The sequence below is a fragment of the Centruroides vittatus genome, unplaced genomic scaffold (genome assembly GCF_030686945.1).
Source record: "Centruroides vittatus isolate TY-2023 unplaced genomic scaffold, ASM3068694v2 contig_975, whole genome shotgun sequence".
In the NCBI taxonomy this organism is placed as follows: domain Eukaryota; kingdom Metazoa; phylum Arthropoda; class Arachnida; order Scorpiones; family Buthidae; genus Centruroides; species Centruroides vittatus.
The window spans coordinates 46,621-65,257 of NW_027122648.1; the positions used below are offsets into that span (position 1 = coordinate 46,621).

The 18,637-nt window shown below is 31.3% G+C and overlaps 1 protein-coding gene across 1 annotated transcript in view; it reads right to left on the reverse strand.

Annotated features, from left to right (window-relative positions):
* Nucleotides 1-18,637, reverse strand: part of Ube3a (ubiquitin protein ligase E3A) — a 62,275-nt gene that overhangs the window by 13,968 nt on the left and 29,670 nt on the right. The window contains exons 4-6 of the mRNA XM_067283014.1: nucleotides 13,836-13,980; nucleotides 7,433-7,638; nucleotides 2,098-2,265 (exon numbers count right to left, since the gene is read on the reverse strand). Of these exons, the coding sequence (XP_067139115.1) occupies nucleotides 2,098-2,265; nucleotides 7,433-7,638; nucleotides 13,836-13,980 (519 nt within the window). The remainder of the gene's footprint in view (nucleotides 1-2,097; nucleotides 2,266-7,432; nucleotides 7,639-13,835; nucleotides 13,981-18,637) is intronic.

The window sequence follows — 18,637 nt, forward strand, 5'->3', positions numbered from 1 at the left end:
CGATTCATGACAAAATCCAGATAGCAATTAAAAAATATTTATTTTTTTGAATTTTTTCTACTGAACTTCAGTTTTGATTTTTATGAATAACTGAAACAGAAACAGAGCTCTAAAAAGAACTGAAAAAGAAACTCTGTTTCTATTTAAAAACTTTTTTGACACTATTTAATGGGTGAAATTTCATGTTGGCTTGAATTAAAACAAAATATTTACTCATTCACCAAGTGGAAAATGTAAACTGCATTTTAAAAAAAATTCTGGATTATCTTGATTAAATAGCTAAATACTAAGAAAAATATTAACATTTTATTGTATTTTAAAACATAAAAATAAATAAATAAATAGCAAAACTACAGAAAACACATACTCAAAGATACAACACTCACAAATGATACATGCAGAAAATGTCACATCATGCCAGAAACTATACAACACATCACTTCTGGTTGCAAGCTCTTGGCACAGACAGATTGTTTACATTGACATAATCAAGTAGCAAATATAATACACTAAGAGCTTGCAAACAAACACAAATTACTAGACATCCACAAACCATACTACAAATACATCCCACAGACAGTATTGGAAAACAACATGCACAAAATGTACTACAACAGAGCTATAATCACAGACAATTTACCACAACAGACCAGACATCACACTCATTGATAAACACAATAAAATCACATACATTACCAACATAGCCATTCCAAACACTCATAATATACAAAATGCATGCACTGAAAAAATTAGCAAATACACAGACCTTACCCAGGAAATAAGACATCCATGCAGGATGGATAGGGTGCTTATTGTACCAGTCATTGTCTCCTCTACAGGTGACATACCACACACACTACACAAAAGCCTGGGCACATTACAATTGAATAGAAACACATACATCACACTACAGAAGGCCACTATATTGAATACATGTCATATTGTTAGGAAATTCCTGAATACAGGCACATACATTGACACACTTATTTAATTTTTGTTGTTTTGATTGCTATGCCTTGACTCTGGTCCAGCATTGTACACAGCAACTGGTATCAACCGAGTATAACCCACTAAACCCAACATAATGATAATAATAAATTAGTCAATCAAAAACTCTAAAAAAAGTTTGTCTTTTCGTAAAAAATTGGCACATTTCTTAAATAGTTTTTCAAAAAATAAAAAAACACCATACAACCATCATAGTTGTAAATAAATTTTGGGTTTTTGGATATCAAAAAGTTTATCATTATCATCATGTTCTAAAAATAAATCATTTGTAATATTGACTTTGATTTTATCTATATTAATCAACTTACTACAACAAATTTATAATTGTAAATGCTATTCTAAGAATAATGATGTGTACTTAAATTAAATGTGTGCATTCTTGTTAATTAAAAAATTTTTTAATATTAATTTATGTTTAGTGTTGGACAGTAAATTATACAGTAGGCCTAATTAATTATTTGTATAATTTAATTTGAATTTTCTAAACATATAGTAATAATTATTAACTTGTTTCTAAATTATTATTTTATTTTATGTGCAATAATATTTGGGAAACTTTTGTGTATGTTCTGGGAAAATTTTTGGTCCTGAAAATATTCTGAACATGTGAACATGAGAATTTCATATTGTAGATTTGGATAATTATGTAAAAATAAAGAATTATAAACTATAAAGAAACAGCTATCACAGAAAAAAGAGAAACAGGAAGAAAACTAGACAGATAACAATAAAATATTGATACTGCATTATTATAACTTAATTTCCAATTCAGAATATTAACTTGAATTAGTTTATGTCCACAATTATTTCATGTTATCATATTTAGTCTTTCTTTGTGCACCTCTATTTATTTCTAAATATTATCAATACAGTTACAAATGTATTATCTTTTGTAACTTTTTTTGCAAAATCCTAGAAATTAGTTGTCAAATATTATGATGACATTACTTTCTAACATTTTTGTTAATGTAATACTGTCATACATATATCTATTTCAAACAAAACAGAGTTATATGATTAAATACTTAAAAGAACAAGTAAAATTTTATACCATTACTTTTTAGACTAATTACATTAATTTTTTCTTACTTGTTTATTATCTTGATTGACTAGGATTTGATTGCCACCTTCTTTGAGATCATGAGAAAGAACAGTATCAAAAACATCCTGATACATAATTCGAAAAGTCTGTAAGAAAACTTCCTCCATGTCATCATCTTCATACGCAAGTAACTCTTCAAGACCATTTGCTAGAATCTATGAAGATATAAATGTGGTTATTCAAGAGAAAAAATTTTATTAATATTTGTAGTGCAAGAAACATTTAAAATTAGAAATGCCATTAGAAATGCAGTACAATGGAACCCCGGTTAATGAACTTTTATTTTGTAAAAATTTTGTCTCGGATAACAAATGAAATTCAGATAACGAACTTAACGGCTTTTTGTGTCAAATTTGTAAGCTTGCCGACTTTTAGGGGGAATCAGTTAATCATGCATCGGTGATGGTCTAGGGTCCATTCGTACGTTGGTGGTGGTGGAGGAAACAAAGATGACAAGTATTTTACAGTGAAAATAGTTTATTAGAATGGGAAGATGCTTACATATTTGAGGTGGTTGGAAATGGTTTATCTACAATATTTTCTCCTGGCACTGAGGAGTGGCATATCGCTGGACCTAAGATAGTGCAAACTGATCAGTCATAGCCCCAGAGCAGACGAGATGGGTTCGCTTGGTCACAGAAGCAATGGTAGGTGATGGAGCCGTAACGACTGGACGGTCCGTGAGACACAACACAAATTTTAGTGGGCATGAATTCAGGCTTAATCCAGCTGAAGACGACACAGATTAATCGCTGTAGAATTTTTAGGAGAACTGTGTTTTGATCTTGAGATTCGGGATTTTTATAGTATTTCTTCCTTGAATCTCACATTATGATTAGTCCTGCATCCTATTCCTTGCTTCCAAATTGTTTTCTTCTTTGTCTCCAGGTGAAAACCGAAACCAGATCAGGTCAGGAGAAATGTTTGTTCCAAGGCGTTTATTTGACACCTGTTTGTTGACTCTGATCAGAGATTGTTGATAAACCTATAAGCCTTGCGCTTATAATTTAGCCCGTTGTTTCTACTATCTGTCATTTTAGAACTTTAACGATCATACACGATGTTTCTATACCCATCAAATCTTTCCCCTTTTCCGAAAATTTAACGTAGATCGACTGTTTATAAGCACTTCTATCAGAGTTCTCATCTTCTCCACGGACATTCCACCTGATCCGTTACGTCATTCATTTTCGCGTTGCGTTTGTTTTGACAACTACACTTATTTTCCTTACCTCTCCCTTACATAACTAACATGAACTTTGGTCTGACTTAACAATAATCTTTTTGCTTTTAACATGTGGATATTAAATTATAGTTTCCAGCTGTTCTGGAACCTCACAAATTTCAGTTGCTGTTAGGCATGCGCGAGGTAAGCATTGCTTTTCAAGTGTACAAAACTTTGTTTTTTAGTTTTGTTATTTATATATTTAATCAATGTGGCACCGAAGAAAGAGAAAAGTGATAGTGGCAATAGAAAACGTTTTAGTGTAGCATTAAAAAAAGAAATTATGCAAAATATGAGAATGGGATTCATGTTTCTGACATTGCTAAAGAATATAATATGGCAAAATCGACTATCTCTACAATTATTAAAAACAAAAAAGCATTTAAGGCTGCCAAAGTGGCTAAAGCAGTGAATGTGATATCGAAACAAAGATCTGAAGTTTTAGATGAAGTTGAAAAACTGTTGCTAATATGGATCAATGAAAGGCAACTTGCTGGAGACAGTGTTAGTGAACCTATAATTTGTGAAAAGACTAAAAATTTATGCAATGACTTGTTGACTCAGACACCCAGTACAAGTGCAGACAGGCAGGACTTTAAAGCGAGCCGAGGGTGGTTTGATAGGTTTCGTCGACAAACTGGCATTCACAGTGTCATAAGACATGGGGAGGCTTCAATTTCAGGTGAAAAAGCAACAAAAGCATTTGTGGATGAATTTGAAGAGTTTGTAAAATGTGAAGGATATGTCTCAAATCAAGTGTTTAATTGCGATGAGACTGGTCTTTTTTAGAAAAGAACACCTAGATGAATGTACATAACCCAAGAAGAGAAAGCACTTCCAGGGCACAAGTCCATGATGGACAGACTCACTCTTTTATTTTGCACTAATGCAAGTAGTGACCTCAAAATCAAGTCACTTTTAGTCTACAACACCAAAAATCCCCGTGCCTTTAAGAGCAAAAATGTGATAAAGTCCAAACTGCCTGTACAATGGAAGGCAAACAGCAAGGCATGGGTAGCTTGGACTTTATTCATGGAATGGCTCACAGAAGTGTTTGCTCCTACTGTTAAAAATTATCTTCAGGAAATGGATCTTCCTCTTAGATGTCTTCTCTTAATGGATAATGCTCCAGCACACCCACCAAATTTGGAGGAAGACTTGGATAGTGTACATGACTTCATTAAGATCAAATTCCTTCCACCCAACACAACTCCATTACTGCAACCAATGGATCAGCAAGTGATTTCCAATTTTAAAAAGCTGTATACCAAGGCACTGTTCACCAGGTGTTTTCAGGTTACCAATGATACTGACTTAACTCTTAGAGCTTTTTGAAAGGAGCATTTTAACATCCTGCATTGTATCAACCTTATTGACAAAGCCTGGAGTGAGGTCTCTCACTGCACTTTGCAATCAGCCTGGAGGAAACTTTGGCCAACTTGTGTCCCAGAGTGAAACTTTCAGAAATTTGAAGAAGAGAGCTCTCCTGATGTAGTGCATGAAATCGTGTCCATTGGCAAGAGTTTGAGAGTAGAGGTAGATGATGCAGACATGGAGGAGTTGCTGAAAGACTATCAAACTGAATTAATGATAGAAGAGCTGATTGCCATGCAGGATGAACAGATGAAAGTCTTACAAGAAGAGCATTCGTCAGAGGAAGAGGCTAGGGAAGAAATCACCAGTGCTGAGATCAAGGAAATTTGCAGAAAATGGAATGATGTGCAGGAATTTATCCTAACAAAGTTGTGGCTATGTAGGGTCATTAATTTAATGAACGACACTGCACTATCACATTTTAGAAAAATTTTGATTAAGAGAGTAAGACAATCAACTTTAGACACTTTCTTGTTCCTTATCAAAAGAGACCTCGACTTGAAGAATCTTCCAATGCAATGCTATCCGATATTTTTATGAGGGAGATTCCTCTTCCAAGCATTAAGCTCCATAGAAACAAAGGTATGTACAGTGCTACTTTATTAAATAAAGTTTACATATTTGTTGCTGTAATGACAGATACTACATTTTCTTACATTTTCATCAAAGAAAACCCATTTTACAAATAAAATTACAAAAATACCGACGGCTAGAACAGATTAATTGTATTTGCATTAATTTCTATGGGAAAAATTGCTTTGGTTAAAACAGACTCGCAGAACGGATTAAGTTTGTTAACCAGGGTTCCACTGTACTTTTTATGACAGGCCCCTCAATCAATCAGATTGAGCCATAACGATTTCAAGTTTGTAATTATTATAAAAACTTGCCGAAACAGGTGTTGTTCTTTTATGAATACATAAATTAACCTGTTTTAAGTGTTTTTCTTGGATTTATTTTGAATTGTTTTGATTAAATTTTGCCATATTTCTAAATTAAATAAAATGTTTTGCCTTGAGAAAAAAACCATATAACAAATTCCAAATCCAGATATTCAACAAATATCCAAAAAATATATCAAAACTAGATATCCAACAAATCCAGATATTTATACATACTTGTACTGTACATACATTGCTTGATTGGTCTATAAACATATACTGTAGATCAATCAATTCAGATGATGATATTAAACAATTCCTTTAACCATTTTTGTTTGTTACTCTAAGAGGAAAGTTACTTTTCATTATTATACTAGTCTTAATAATTTTCAAAAATATGGATAGCAAATTGGAGTATACGGAGTACACTGTTACTACTGTGATCAAAAAGTATTAGGAATGTTTCAATAAAATGCAAGATTTGAATTTATTCATCAAAATTTATTCCATTCCCTTCAAAGTAATCCCCTCCCACTGTAATGCACTTATGCCAATGTTTTTTTTTTCCAATCCTCAAAACATAATTTAAATCCAAATAAAAGTTTTTGGATTTAAATTATTCAAAAAACTGTCACTTTCATGAAACTCCTTTGAGACTTGCAGGAGAGAGAGAGAGAGAGAGAGAGAGATAAGATTCATTGAATTCAGTGTTTTGAAGAGATTTCAGTATTATTACCTGCAATTTTAAATTCTGAATTTTCTTCAAGAATTGAAATACCCTGAGATGTCTCTAAGTTTACTGCAGCATCCAAAACACTGCAACATAGGTGTTCAATACTTATTTATTTGGATTTTTTGATTATATATTAATTTTAATAGATAATCTTTTGATTATATCAATATTGTTTTTGAAAAGCTTTTATCTTGTTGGATAAAAAGACAATAGCTGTCAGGTATCTGGAAAAAATTATCAATTAATGTCTATATCTTGCAGATAACTTATTATATTTATCTTCTTACCTATTTTTAGGTGAAGAAATGCATCTTAAAAAGGAAAATACTAACTTAAATTAATATTATTTTCCAATCAATATTTGAAAAGCATATGTTATTCAAATAATTTTTTTAAAGTTAAATAAAAACTGTTTTAAGAGAACATTCATTTATTTATTTTATTATTTAAAACTTTAATAGCAATGTTTTCTATACTGTACTAAAATTCCAAATTATTTGCCTTCATCCAATAAGTATGAACATTATATTATAGTATATATAATTATTTTTACAGTTCTTAATTTGATTAAAGTATCATTAGTACATATTTATATGCTCAAACTAAATCATGAAAAAATTTTCATTTACAAAATTTTGTTTTATAAAAATATTAATTTTAAATCTGTCATCAAGAATAAAAGTGACTATCATATAATTTTCACTATTTAAATAGCACAGAACTTAATGATTTTCAATCTATTCAGATGAATTAATAGTAAAGACTGATTTTTAATAAATTAAAAGTAATAATAATAATAATAATAATATAAATTCTGGAATTTCATCTATTAAAAGGTTTATTGGATATTATTTCATAATAAAAAATTCTTTGAATTATTTGCTTACATAACAGAAATCCTATATACTAATTAGATTAAGATATTTCAAATTTAAAATAAGAAAAATAAAATTATCTATAAATATATATTTTTAATAAAATTATTGATGTTGAATTATGTATATGTATTTATAAAATAAAAATATTGTTTTTTTCTATTAATTATACAAATTTTAAATTTAAACAAAATAGATATCACTATATAATTTATACTAATTAAAATCACTTACAGGATTCCAATCATGAAGATCATGAAAAGTTCCTTTTCTTCCCATTAATTTTCGATAAACAACCATTGGAAAATGAACATCTAAAATTATATTGTTATAAATAGCCAATCCCAGAATGATTCCAATTAAAGTGAATTGTGCATCACTTTCAAATGATGTTGGATTAAACCAATAAGTTTGTGTTTCAGAGTTTAAAGTAAACATTGCTGTAAAATTAAAAAAGAAATTTATGTATAATAATAATGAAAACAAATTTTTTAGATTTTTAAATTAATTATATATTGTATATAAAACTGAAAAGTTTTTAATTATAAAACTTCTATATACAGTTTAGCCCATTTATAACGTCATCCATGGAACTGGAAATTTTTTGACTTTATAACTGAGTGTCGTTATCTGCGGGGTCATAATTTCAGTCTGATAAAACGTACCAAGTGTGTTTAAGAATCTATTATAAACTCCATTCTAATTTTACATTGTATGTTTTACCGTAAAATTATTTCTTAATGGTAATACAGTATACTGTATCTATTATGATAGTAATAATTTATTATCGTATGTATAAAAATGCAAACTACATGTTTAAATAAACTTTATTTACATTGATGTAATTAAAAATTTCAAAAATTACATTTTATAAGAAATTTCTATTTGTCTTAAGTTTCAATAATGGCGGAACTTCCGGTTTTGAGAATAATGTTGAATCAAAAGGCAACAAAAGGTTAAATTAATGTATGCCAATTAAAAATAATTCAATTATTTCTTTATAAACTATTTGATATAATATTTAACAATTTAGCATAAAGTAATTTAAAAATGAGCATGTAATAACTGATTGTCACGTCGTTTAAAGAGGCGAATTTCACCCCACAAAGTCAGGTGGAAAGAGCACCACCCACAGTCATTCTAGGAAAGTGAACTCTAACCTTAGGACTGAACATGTAGTATTTTTTTTGTTAAATAAAATTTGGGAATGCTTCAAATATGACGTTAAAACAGGATTTTATGTCGTTACAAGTGGGTTTTTTAACATTATCTAGTATAGTAAAATTGTGGGACTGATAAAAATTCGACGTTATATTAGGGTTGTCGTTATATCCAATGACATTATAATCAGGATAAACTGTACTTATTTTCAACACACAAATAATAAAATTTAAGTATAAGTAACTTATATTTTAATTTTTAGAGATCGGTGTTAATAACATTGTTATTACTAATTAATACTAATTCATAAATCAAATTTAATCTAAATGTTTCTTTGTGGATTGTGAATATAATTTAAGCTTATTTAAATAACACTTATAACTAATAAAGTAAGAAACATATTATTACAATATGAATCTATTACAAATTTGAGGAAGAGAAAAAAAGAAAAATTACTACTCCTACTACAATATTCATGAAATAATTGCTTGTGATACAAAAAATATACCTAAATTTTTGATGCTCTACAATATATATAAGGACTTCAAAATTGAAAAGAGACATTTAAATAATGTTCATTTTTATGATTCTTATATAAGGTGCATTGCAAAGTTTAGGTCCACTCCATTCAGCTAAGCAAACAAAACACAAACACATCTAAAAAACCAACACACACATTTATTTGTGTAGGTAGCAAAAACATGTAAAAATAATACATCTTCATTAAACTAGCATATTATTAGATGACTGTAAATGTATAAACACACAAAGTGAGATAATCCATGTGTTGCAAAAGTTTAGTTCCACCACATCCCCAGGAGAAATAATGATATGAACCTGCAAGTTAAACATTACAAACTATTTCATACGTGTTAAAAGTGAAATTGTCATACTGCTGCAACTTTGAGTTGTGTGATTTGTTTGATAGAATGTTTATGGAAACATGGGCTATGGCAAGGTGTTATCTGCATGAGAGAGGCAAGATTTATGTATTAAAGCAACAAGGAATGTCCAACAGGACCATAGCAAAACAGATTAATCGATCACATAACGTGATAAATAATTATGTACGTATTAAGAGGATTACAACTAAAAACCCTGTTCAAGAGTCCACAAGCACTGAGTGAATGTCAAGTTTGACGGGTCGTAAACACCCTAAAACAATCAGGATCATCACTTGGACAGTTGGCATGTGATCCAATGGTTAACATTCATAATAACTTTCACCCTATCAAGAACTGTAAGGTGCAACGGATGACTGCTGTACAAGAAGAAGAAACATCAATCCGGATTAACACCAGACCATAAGATAGCACAGGTAAAATGGGCTAGAGAACATTCAAGTTGGAGTACAGAATGAAGATGAGTAGTATTCAGCAATGAAAAAAAATTTAATTTAGATGGTCCAGATGGCTGTGCTACTACTAGCATGACATCAGAGAAAACGAGAAAATCTTTTCCAAATGTCAAATGGGAAGAGGATCAGCAATGGTCTGGGCCAGATTTGGATACAATGGGAAGACTAACATCGCACTTCTGAGTGGGCATATGAAAGCCAGAGACTACCAGGAACTATTGGATGCGCACTTCATGGCATTTGGAGAAAGGGTTGGAGGACCATTTGTTGTGTTCTCCTGTTGGAATGACCATTCTGGACATTCCAACAGGAGAACACAACAATCCATGTAGCACACACTACATGGGAGTGGTTCTTAGACAATAGTGTGCACGTAATGGAGTGGCCTACTAATTCCCCTAACCTTAACCCCATGGAGAACCTCTGGGAAATCCTCGCTAGAAAGGTGTATGACAACAAATGCCAGTTTTCAATTGTTGCAGAACTGCAGACAGCCATTATTTCTGTATGGAATGAGATAAGTCAAGATGTGCTCCAGTGACTTTTAGACAGCATGCCTCATAATGTTTTTGACATTGGGGAGCAAAAAGGGGGACGATAATATGTAATTTTAAACGGTGGAACTAAACTTTTGCAACACATGAATTATCTCACTTTGTGTATTTATACATTTAGAGTTGTCTAATAATATGCTAGTTTAATGATGATGTATTATTTTTATACATTTCTGCTACCTACACAAATAGATGTATATGTTGGTTTTTTTAGATGTGTTTCTGTTGTGTTTGCTTAACTGAATGGAGTGGACCTAAACTTTTGCAATGCACCTTATGTTGTAGAGCAGTGTTCCACAACCGATGTACCATCACAAGGTAAAAGGTGTGACATGAACTTTTACATATTCTATTAATTGTGAAGTTTTATTTATATATTTTTTATCACAGTTGCTGTGTTTCTTATGTTTGTATTTCATTCTCTGCCACAGAACTAATGAAATAAGATGATGTTTATTTATTCTTTATTACAAGCCATGAATTTTTATGTATTCTAAGAAATTAAATGTAAAATAAATTTGCTTGCAGGTGTTGATGTCTGTTTAATAATAATGATAAGAAGAAGAATGATAATAATAATAATAATAGGTTAGTGGCATTATGTAATTCTATTAATAGGGTCATATCATACATAATTTAGGGTAATAACATTTTGGTGTGCCATGTTGAGTTATGGATGTACCGCGAATAGAAAAAGATTGCGGAACACTGTTGTAGAGCTTCAAAAATTAAGATGTATTTTTTGTATCACAGAAAAACATAATATAATAAATTTCAATTCAGTTAATGATGAATTTAAAAATCCAAAAGTTTCTCATTCTTGTTTTTATGTGGTGAAATCAGAAATGTTATATGTACAGTACCAAGAACCTGGTATGTATATCATAATTTAGAGGCCCAGTATATCAAGCCAAATTGCATCCATCCTGATACACTTTTGTATCAAGATTTTCAAATTTTAATATGCTATATTTATGTAAAAATCCTGATTGAAAAAACTAAAAGTTCTAAAGTAAACAGAGAAAACAGAGCATTGCAAGATTATTGTTAAACTATTTTTCATTTTTAAGTTAATTTATACACTTGTATAACTGATTTTTCTTCTGTTACACATTTTTAATAAACTTATATGTAAAAATTGATCTTCTGAAGAATAGCTGATCTCCATTGTAGAACCATCTTTGGGAAAAGTTTAATTTATTGAACTTTAAGAATAAGCATTAGAAACCTGTCATTAGGTTTCTGAATTATCACTAATGCTTTAAATTACTACAAAAAAATAAAAAATAAAATGCATTTTATTGATATTAGTTATGTGCATTAACACATGCAAATAACACAGGAACTACAGCCATTGGACCATTCAAAATGTCATGCATTTGTCAATTAGATTAAAGAACAACCTTAAACAAGATTAAAGATTTCTCAAAAAATCATCTTTTCTGATGAAGCACATTTTGAAATTGGTGGTTATGTTAATAAACAAAATTGTCATATTTGGGGTAAGGAAACTCTATGAGTGATTCGTGAAAAGCCTTTACATCCTCAACGAGTCACTGTTTGGTGTGCATTATGGTCAGGTAGTGTAATTGGACCATATTTCTTTGAAAATGCTGCTGGTAATGCTGTAACAGTGAATGGTGTTCAATACCATGAGATGTTAACTGAATTTTTGTGGTCTGAACTGAATGCTATTGATCTAGAGGATATATGGTTTCAACAGGATGATGCAACACCTCATTTTGCTAATGAAACAATTGCTTTATTGAGACAAAAATTTCCTGGAAGAATTATTGCAAGAAATGGTGATGTTAATTGGCCATCAAGATCATGTGATCTAACACCATTGGACTATTTTCTTTGCGGTTATGTAAAAAGCCAGGTCTATGAGAACAAACCACAATCGATTCCTGAACTGAAGGATGAAATTATTCGTGTCATTGGTGGAATAGATCCTCAATTATGTCAAAATGTCATAGCAAATTTTAACAAAAGAGTGAACCACTGTGAAGCAGCAAAAAGTGGTCATTTGTCAGATATTATTTTTTGTATATAAATGTCATAACTGATACTTCAATTACCAATAAACAGTTTTTAAAAATCAATGCAAATTATGTCTTTTATTTATTTTTTAAAAAAGGTGCTCAATTTGAAAGACCCTTTATAAAACATTAAAAAAAGCCAAAAAATATACATATGCAATACAGATTAGCAAAATACTTTATTTATATGATTAAGATTACAGTAATTTTATTAGGTTTAAACAGAATATGTTTGCATATTTTTATTAACAGCTGTTTTTACTTAACATAAATAAATATGTGATGTAATTACAAGTTGTGAAATTTAACATATTATTCCTGATGTGAGATGGTATTCTTCGTTTTGAAACTTATTTTAAACTTTTTTACATTACATTCATTTAAATAAAATTAAGTTGAAATGTCTGCGAATAAAATGCACATCAGGCATATTATGCACACTTTTTAAGTTTTGTAAAGGATATCATGTTATACAAACAGCAAAAACTACTCGTACTGTGTATGGGGGAGATGCTTCTAAACTCCAAATGTGTCAATGTGGTTTTGAAAGTTTCAATTGAAAAATTTTGAACAGAAGGATACAAAATGTATGGACTGCCAGAAGCTGTTGAAGAAAAATTGCAGGAAGAAATTGTTAAAGATTGACAAATAACAACTTGTGAATTTGCAACAAATCTTAGTGTAGACACCTATTGTTAAAACATCTGGTCATCCACTTGAAATGGTTGTAGAACACGCTGGTGATTGTGTTCCACATGCAGTTAATTTTTTTCATTTATGAATAAAATGAACTGAATTGAGTATAATTTTGTCTGATAAAGTAGGCAGCTGTAAAGTTTTATTTTATTTTTAAATTGATTACTCATTTTTACCTTAGAGAACATTTTTATGGATGAATTAAAAAATTGAAGTTAAAATAAAAATATTTGTTATTAACTGAAAATCTGTTGTAGTGGGTGGTGATTGTTCAGTTGAGTACCAAGGTGCCACTGTATTTGATTAATGTGATTTTGATATACGTAATAACATCAAGAAATTTATTAATCGCATTAATGAAGGGATATCTATGGTAGGTAACCTGTATATAGCGGAAACCTGACTACCCTGCTTGGTCCTTTGGGGTTTCATTATAGACAGGTTTGACTGTATAATCAAATTTTGTAGAATATTTTTAAAATGTTATCATTACAGTATTGATATAAAACTTAGAGCATTAAATATTTTTGCAATAAATTATTTTTAAAAATAAGAATTTGACTTAAACTAATGACTTTTCAAAAAATCTATGCAGGCACATTAAAAGTAGTTTCTGATTTATAAAATACAAGACAATTTCAGTTTTTAAGTTAAACTATTAAATTCTAAAGAGATACACAAAAGAAATAAAATAATACTAGTGTATATACATATTTTAAATATATTAAAAACTCTGATAGAAAAAAAATTTATAAATTTGAATAACTTTATATTAAATATACAATATATATAAATATAAAATAAAATTAATTTATACAGACACATACCAAAATCAGGATTAAATATTTCTTCCACTACCAGCTGGAAAAATTCTTTTGATACTCCTCCTTCATCAATACCTTGCTCACCTTCAAATTCCACAACTAACTGTTTTTTCAAATTATTTGGATTTTCCATGGCAACCATTTCTAACTGTTTTATGTATAAAGTTTAATGTAAAATATTTGTGCAAAACATATTAAAACAATATAGTAATTGAAAACATGAGTGGATGACGATGTTAAATTACAAAATTAAAATTTTGAGTGAATTAATTTATATATGTAATTATTTTGGTGTAAATATCCATGAGACAGATCATCACAGAGAGTATTACAGTGTCATTTAATTTCATAGCTCATTTAATTAAGAGCTTTGGTGAAGGTATGTAAGAAACAGACATTTTACAGATCTGTGCAGGAAAATTGAATAATGATTGTAACATAACATCTTCATCAATTCTTATCTTCAATTGTTTTTCTTATAAATATTTATAAATAAGCATTAATATCTATATTAAAGCACTTTAAATAAACATGAATCAATTACAATATCTGAACTTTGAAAATATTTATTTCTTTTTATCTGAATGAATTACATTATGTGAATTAGCATTAATATATAAAATAATATTCTCAAATGATTGTGTGAGATTGAGAATCTGACTTTAATTTAAGGAGAATTTAACCAATTTCTCCATCACAATCGTTAAGGAAACATCACACAAAAAAAGGATTGAATGTCACCCTTCTCATCAACAAATGCTAAGAAATTATAACAATCTATTGTTAAAAGAGGGGAATGTCAACCTTCAAACGAGTAAACAGGATGAATCTAACATTTCACGAACCAAATATTACACCATCTGTTCCGTTTAGACAACATCTTACTATCATCACCAGCCCACCTATGACCCAACAGCTGCAACTTTGTCTCCAAAAACATCTGATCACCTGATCATTTTCTCAGGCCTAAGGAGGATAAAAGGGTGCTCAAACATGAGACTCAGAGTGGACATTTCCTTAGAAGCCAGAGACCACAACTCACCCACCATACTTCAGGACAATGCTACCAAGTCTCCCTACCAAGATACCTCAACGAAAATAGAAGACATCATTACTCCTCCTCAGAGGTATTATATGTTAGAACATTTGTAAACTCTCTCTTTTTGCATTTAAGGAGAATTACTAGATAGTTGATATTTAGTGCAAGACTCTAGTATCAGACATTATTTTGCACTTATCTTGTATGCTTTAAATTAGTCCATTAAATTGTTATTTTTGTTGTTTAACCTGCTCTCATGTGGACTTATTAGATGCCAACACTCTATCGACGGACTTATCACCCCTCTGTCACTCGGGTCAACCACCCTGTGACAAAGTGAGCGGGTCTTACTGACCTGTTGCCAAATAAGCGGTCTATAGGGAATTCCCTTGGACCCCAGCTTCTCACAATTGTTATCATATATAAAAATCTCAAAGCCTAACATGTCTGTCTGTCTGTCCTCATGCATTACCATACCATTTATCCGATTGCCATGAAACTTTGGGAAGTTGTTTAATACATTCCCGCAAAGGTTTCTGGCATATGTGAAGACCACCATTTCCCCCCTTTCAAAAATATATTTATATATGGATTAAGGCTTTTATGTCCAACAGATGGCGCTAACTTCCGACGACCTAAGTTTGCTTTTCTGTGAGGCATTATGTTTTGCTGTGAGAATTGACTAAAGCAGATCATTTCCATCTATCTATATAAATAAAATATAACGTTCGTTTGTTCCTACCGATTCCTTTGAAATTTTGACACCACGTTGCATTCGAATACGCACGTGTTTTTATATAATATACATGTCGAAATTCCCCCCACTGGGGAGAGAGGGACAGGATTAAGGCTTACTGTGAAGAACTCGGCTTCTATTTATACTATTTTGCATGCGGTTTTTTGCGTTTTTAATTGCGTTTTAATAGGCTACGTCAACAGAATATACACTAAAAAGGGATTTTTCGATATTCCCCAGCGGGGAAAGGGACGGGATTAAGGCTTACTGTGAAGAACTCGGCTTCTATTTATACTATTTTGCACGCGGTTTTTGATTGCGTTTTAATAGGTACGTCAAGAGAATGTACACTAAAAAGGAATTTTTTGAAATTTCCCCCACGGGGGAAGTGTTATACATTTATAATAGATACATTTTGAGCCACAACAACGTGTGGCCGGGTCAGCTAGTCATATATAAAAATCTCAAAGCCTAACGTATTAATATTAAATCAAATGACCACCATAATTAATCGAGTATTTTATGGTACAATTAATAACAAAATCTCTAATTATTAATTGTAGCATAAAATAGCCCGATTAATTATGGCAGTCATTTGGCTTGATTGTTACCATACATAAATGTCAATTAATTAAGAAATTACCACCTTCCATTGCATATATATACAGTCAAGTCCGATTAACTCGACACCATCGGTTAAGTAGTCATTTTTCTGTGGTCCCGGTCGACTTACATAGGCATTAATGTTAAAAAACTCCGGTTTACTCGACACAGTTTAACTCGTCACCACTGGATAAGTTGACATACTTTTGCTGTCCCATGCTGTACTTTTGCTATACATTGAAAGTTTGAGAATAGGTTGAGGTCGTTTTGGCCCCAAGGCCTCTAATCATTCTATTGCGGCTGCGGCTAGGGGGGATTCTGACTTAGAGGCGTTCAGTCATAATCCCACGAATGGTAGCTTCGCACCACTGGCCACTTGACCAAGCACATGTACAAAGTGTCCGAACCTGCGGTTCCTCTCGTACTGAGCAGGATTACTATCACAACGACTAGTCATCAGTAGGGTAAAACTAACCTGTCTCACGACAGTCTAACCCCAGCTCACATTCCCTATTAGTGGGTGAACAATCCAACGCTTGGCGAATTCTGCTTCGCAATGATAGGAAGAGCCGACATCGAAGGATAAAAAAGCGGCGTCGCTATGAATGCTTGGCCGCCACAAACCAGTTATCCCTGTGGTAAACTTTTCTGACACCTCTTGCTTAAAACTCCTAAAATCAAAAAGATTGATAGGCCCCGCTTTCGCGGTCTGTATTTGTACTGAAAATCAAGATCAAGCCAGCTTTTGCCCTTTTGCTCTACACGAGGTTTCTGTCCTCGCTGAGCTCGCCTTAGGACACCTGCGTTACCTTTTGACAGATATACCGCCCCAGTTAAACTCCCTGCCTGACACTGTCCTCGGGGCAGATCGTTGCAGTCATTGTGCGACCGAGCTCAGGGCTAGAATGGTGGATGTGAACATCCGCTCTCCAATTCACCGAGTCAGTAAAGAAACGATGATAAGTCGTCACCCCTCCTGAAAAAATGAATTCACTCTGCATGTGTGGTGCAAACTCATTTTTTTTTTCTCAGGAGGGGAAGTCAATTTATTTATTAATATATAATTAATATATTTAATAATATAATAATACATTAATATTATTAATATATATATATATATATACATATATATACATATTAATAAAAATGCCTTAACATGTTATGTATTTTTATGTATGAAATAATAACAGATAAACAAAAAGAAAATATACAATCTACATTGTCACACCAGAATCCAATTTTGCATTTTCTCATACCAGAGGCATTAAGAATCCTTAGATGTTACTTGCCAATAATTGACAATTGCGAAGATAATGATTTAAAAGCATTCGTGATCGTTGAAAAAGAAAGTCGAGACAGTTAAGTGCTCAAAACAAACAAAACTTTTCAGTTTTTCATCTACAGAGTAATTGTAAATGGAGGACACAATGTATTGTAAGCCTATACTACTATATAACGCACTACTGTACTTTATTAATTGTAGTTTTGTGGGTTTTTTTTCCAACTTTGCTTTAGTTGTCACATCGGATAACTCGACACATTTCCACTTCCCCTTGGGGTGTCAACTTATGCGGAGTCAACTATATTTGGAATCCATAATTTTGAAATACCCTGTATTTTAAAAATGAAAGCATTTAAAGACTTTACTTATGTCTTCAGAGATGAACAAAGCTTTGAAAACTTCAATTAATTATAGATTTAAAACAAAATAATTTAACAAAAATGAAAGCATATGTTAGTGTATCAAACATCCCAAAGCCCAATATGTATATACAGGGTGTCCCAAAAGTTTCCATACAAAGGTGAAATGTAACTTTAGTCACAAAACATTAAAATGTCAGCATTAAGATTTGTGTCAGTGGATTGACGGAGTAAGGCAATGGAGCATGTGAGTGATCTGCCAATGAGGTACCTGCTAGCAGGACTTCCTATGTGGAAACAGGATTATGTTCAGGTGTTAGGAACACGAAGAAAACCCAGAACACTGCATGGTGGCCAGTCCATTGGTCAGGCATGAACCAATGACCAACTACCAGTGTTCAATAGTTTTATTTATTTGGCACTGGTGGACTTGATTTGTGTCAATGTATGGAGACTTTTGGGACACCCTCTAGATATATAACCAAAAAATTGCCTTACATAATTGGGCTAATTGGGCTATAAATCTACTATTTTAATGATTAATACTAAGTAATTTGCTACTAGAGATAGATGTTAGGTGCCACCTCTTATCTAAATTAATAACTATAATTTTAATAATTTATTAAATAATTTAGAATCAAATTAAAATTATTAATTTAGATAGATGGCACCTAACCTCTACTTCTATAGTAAATTATTTAATATTTATCATTAAAATACAGTAGAGAGTCGTTAATCGGAATCAATTGGGGACTGGGGTTGTTCAGATTACCAATTATGTATGAA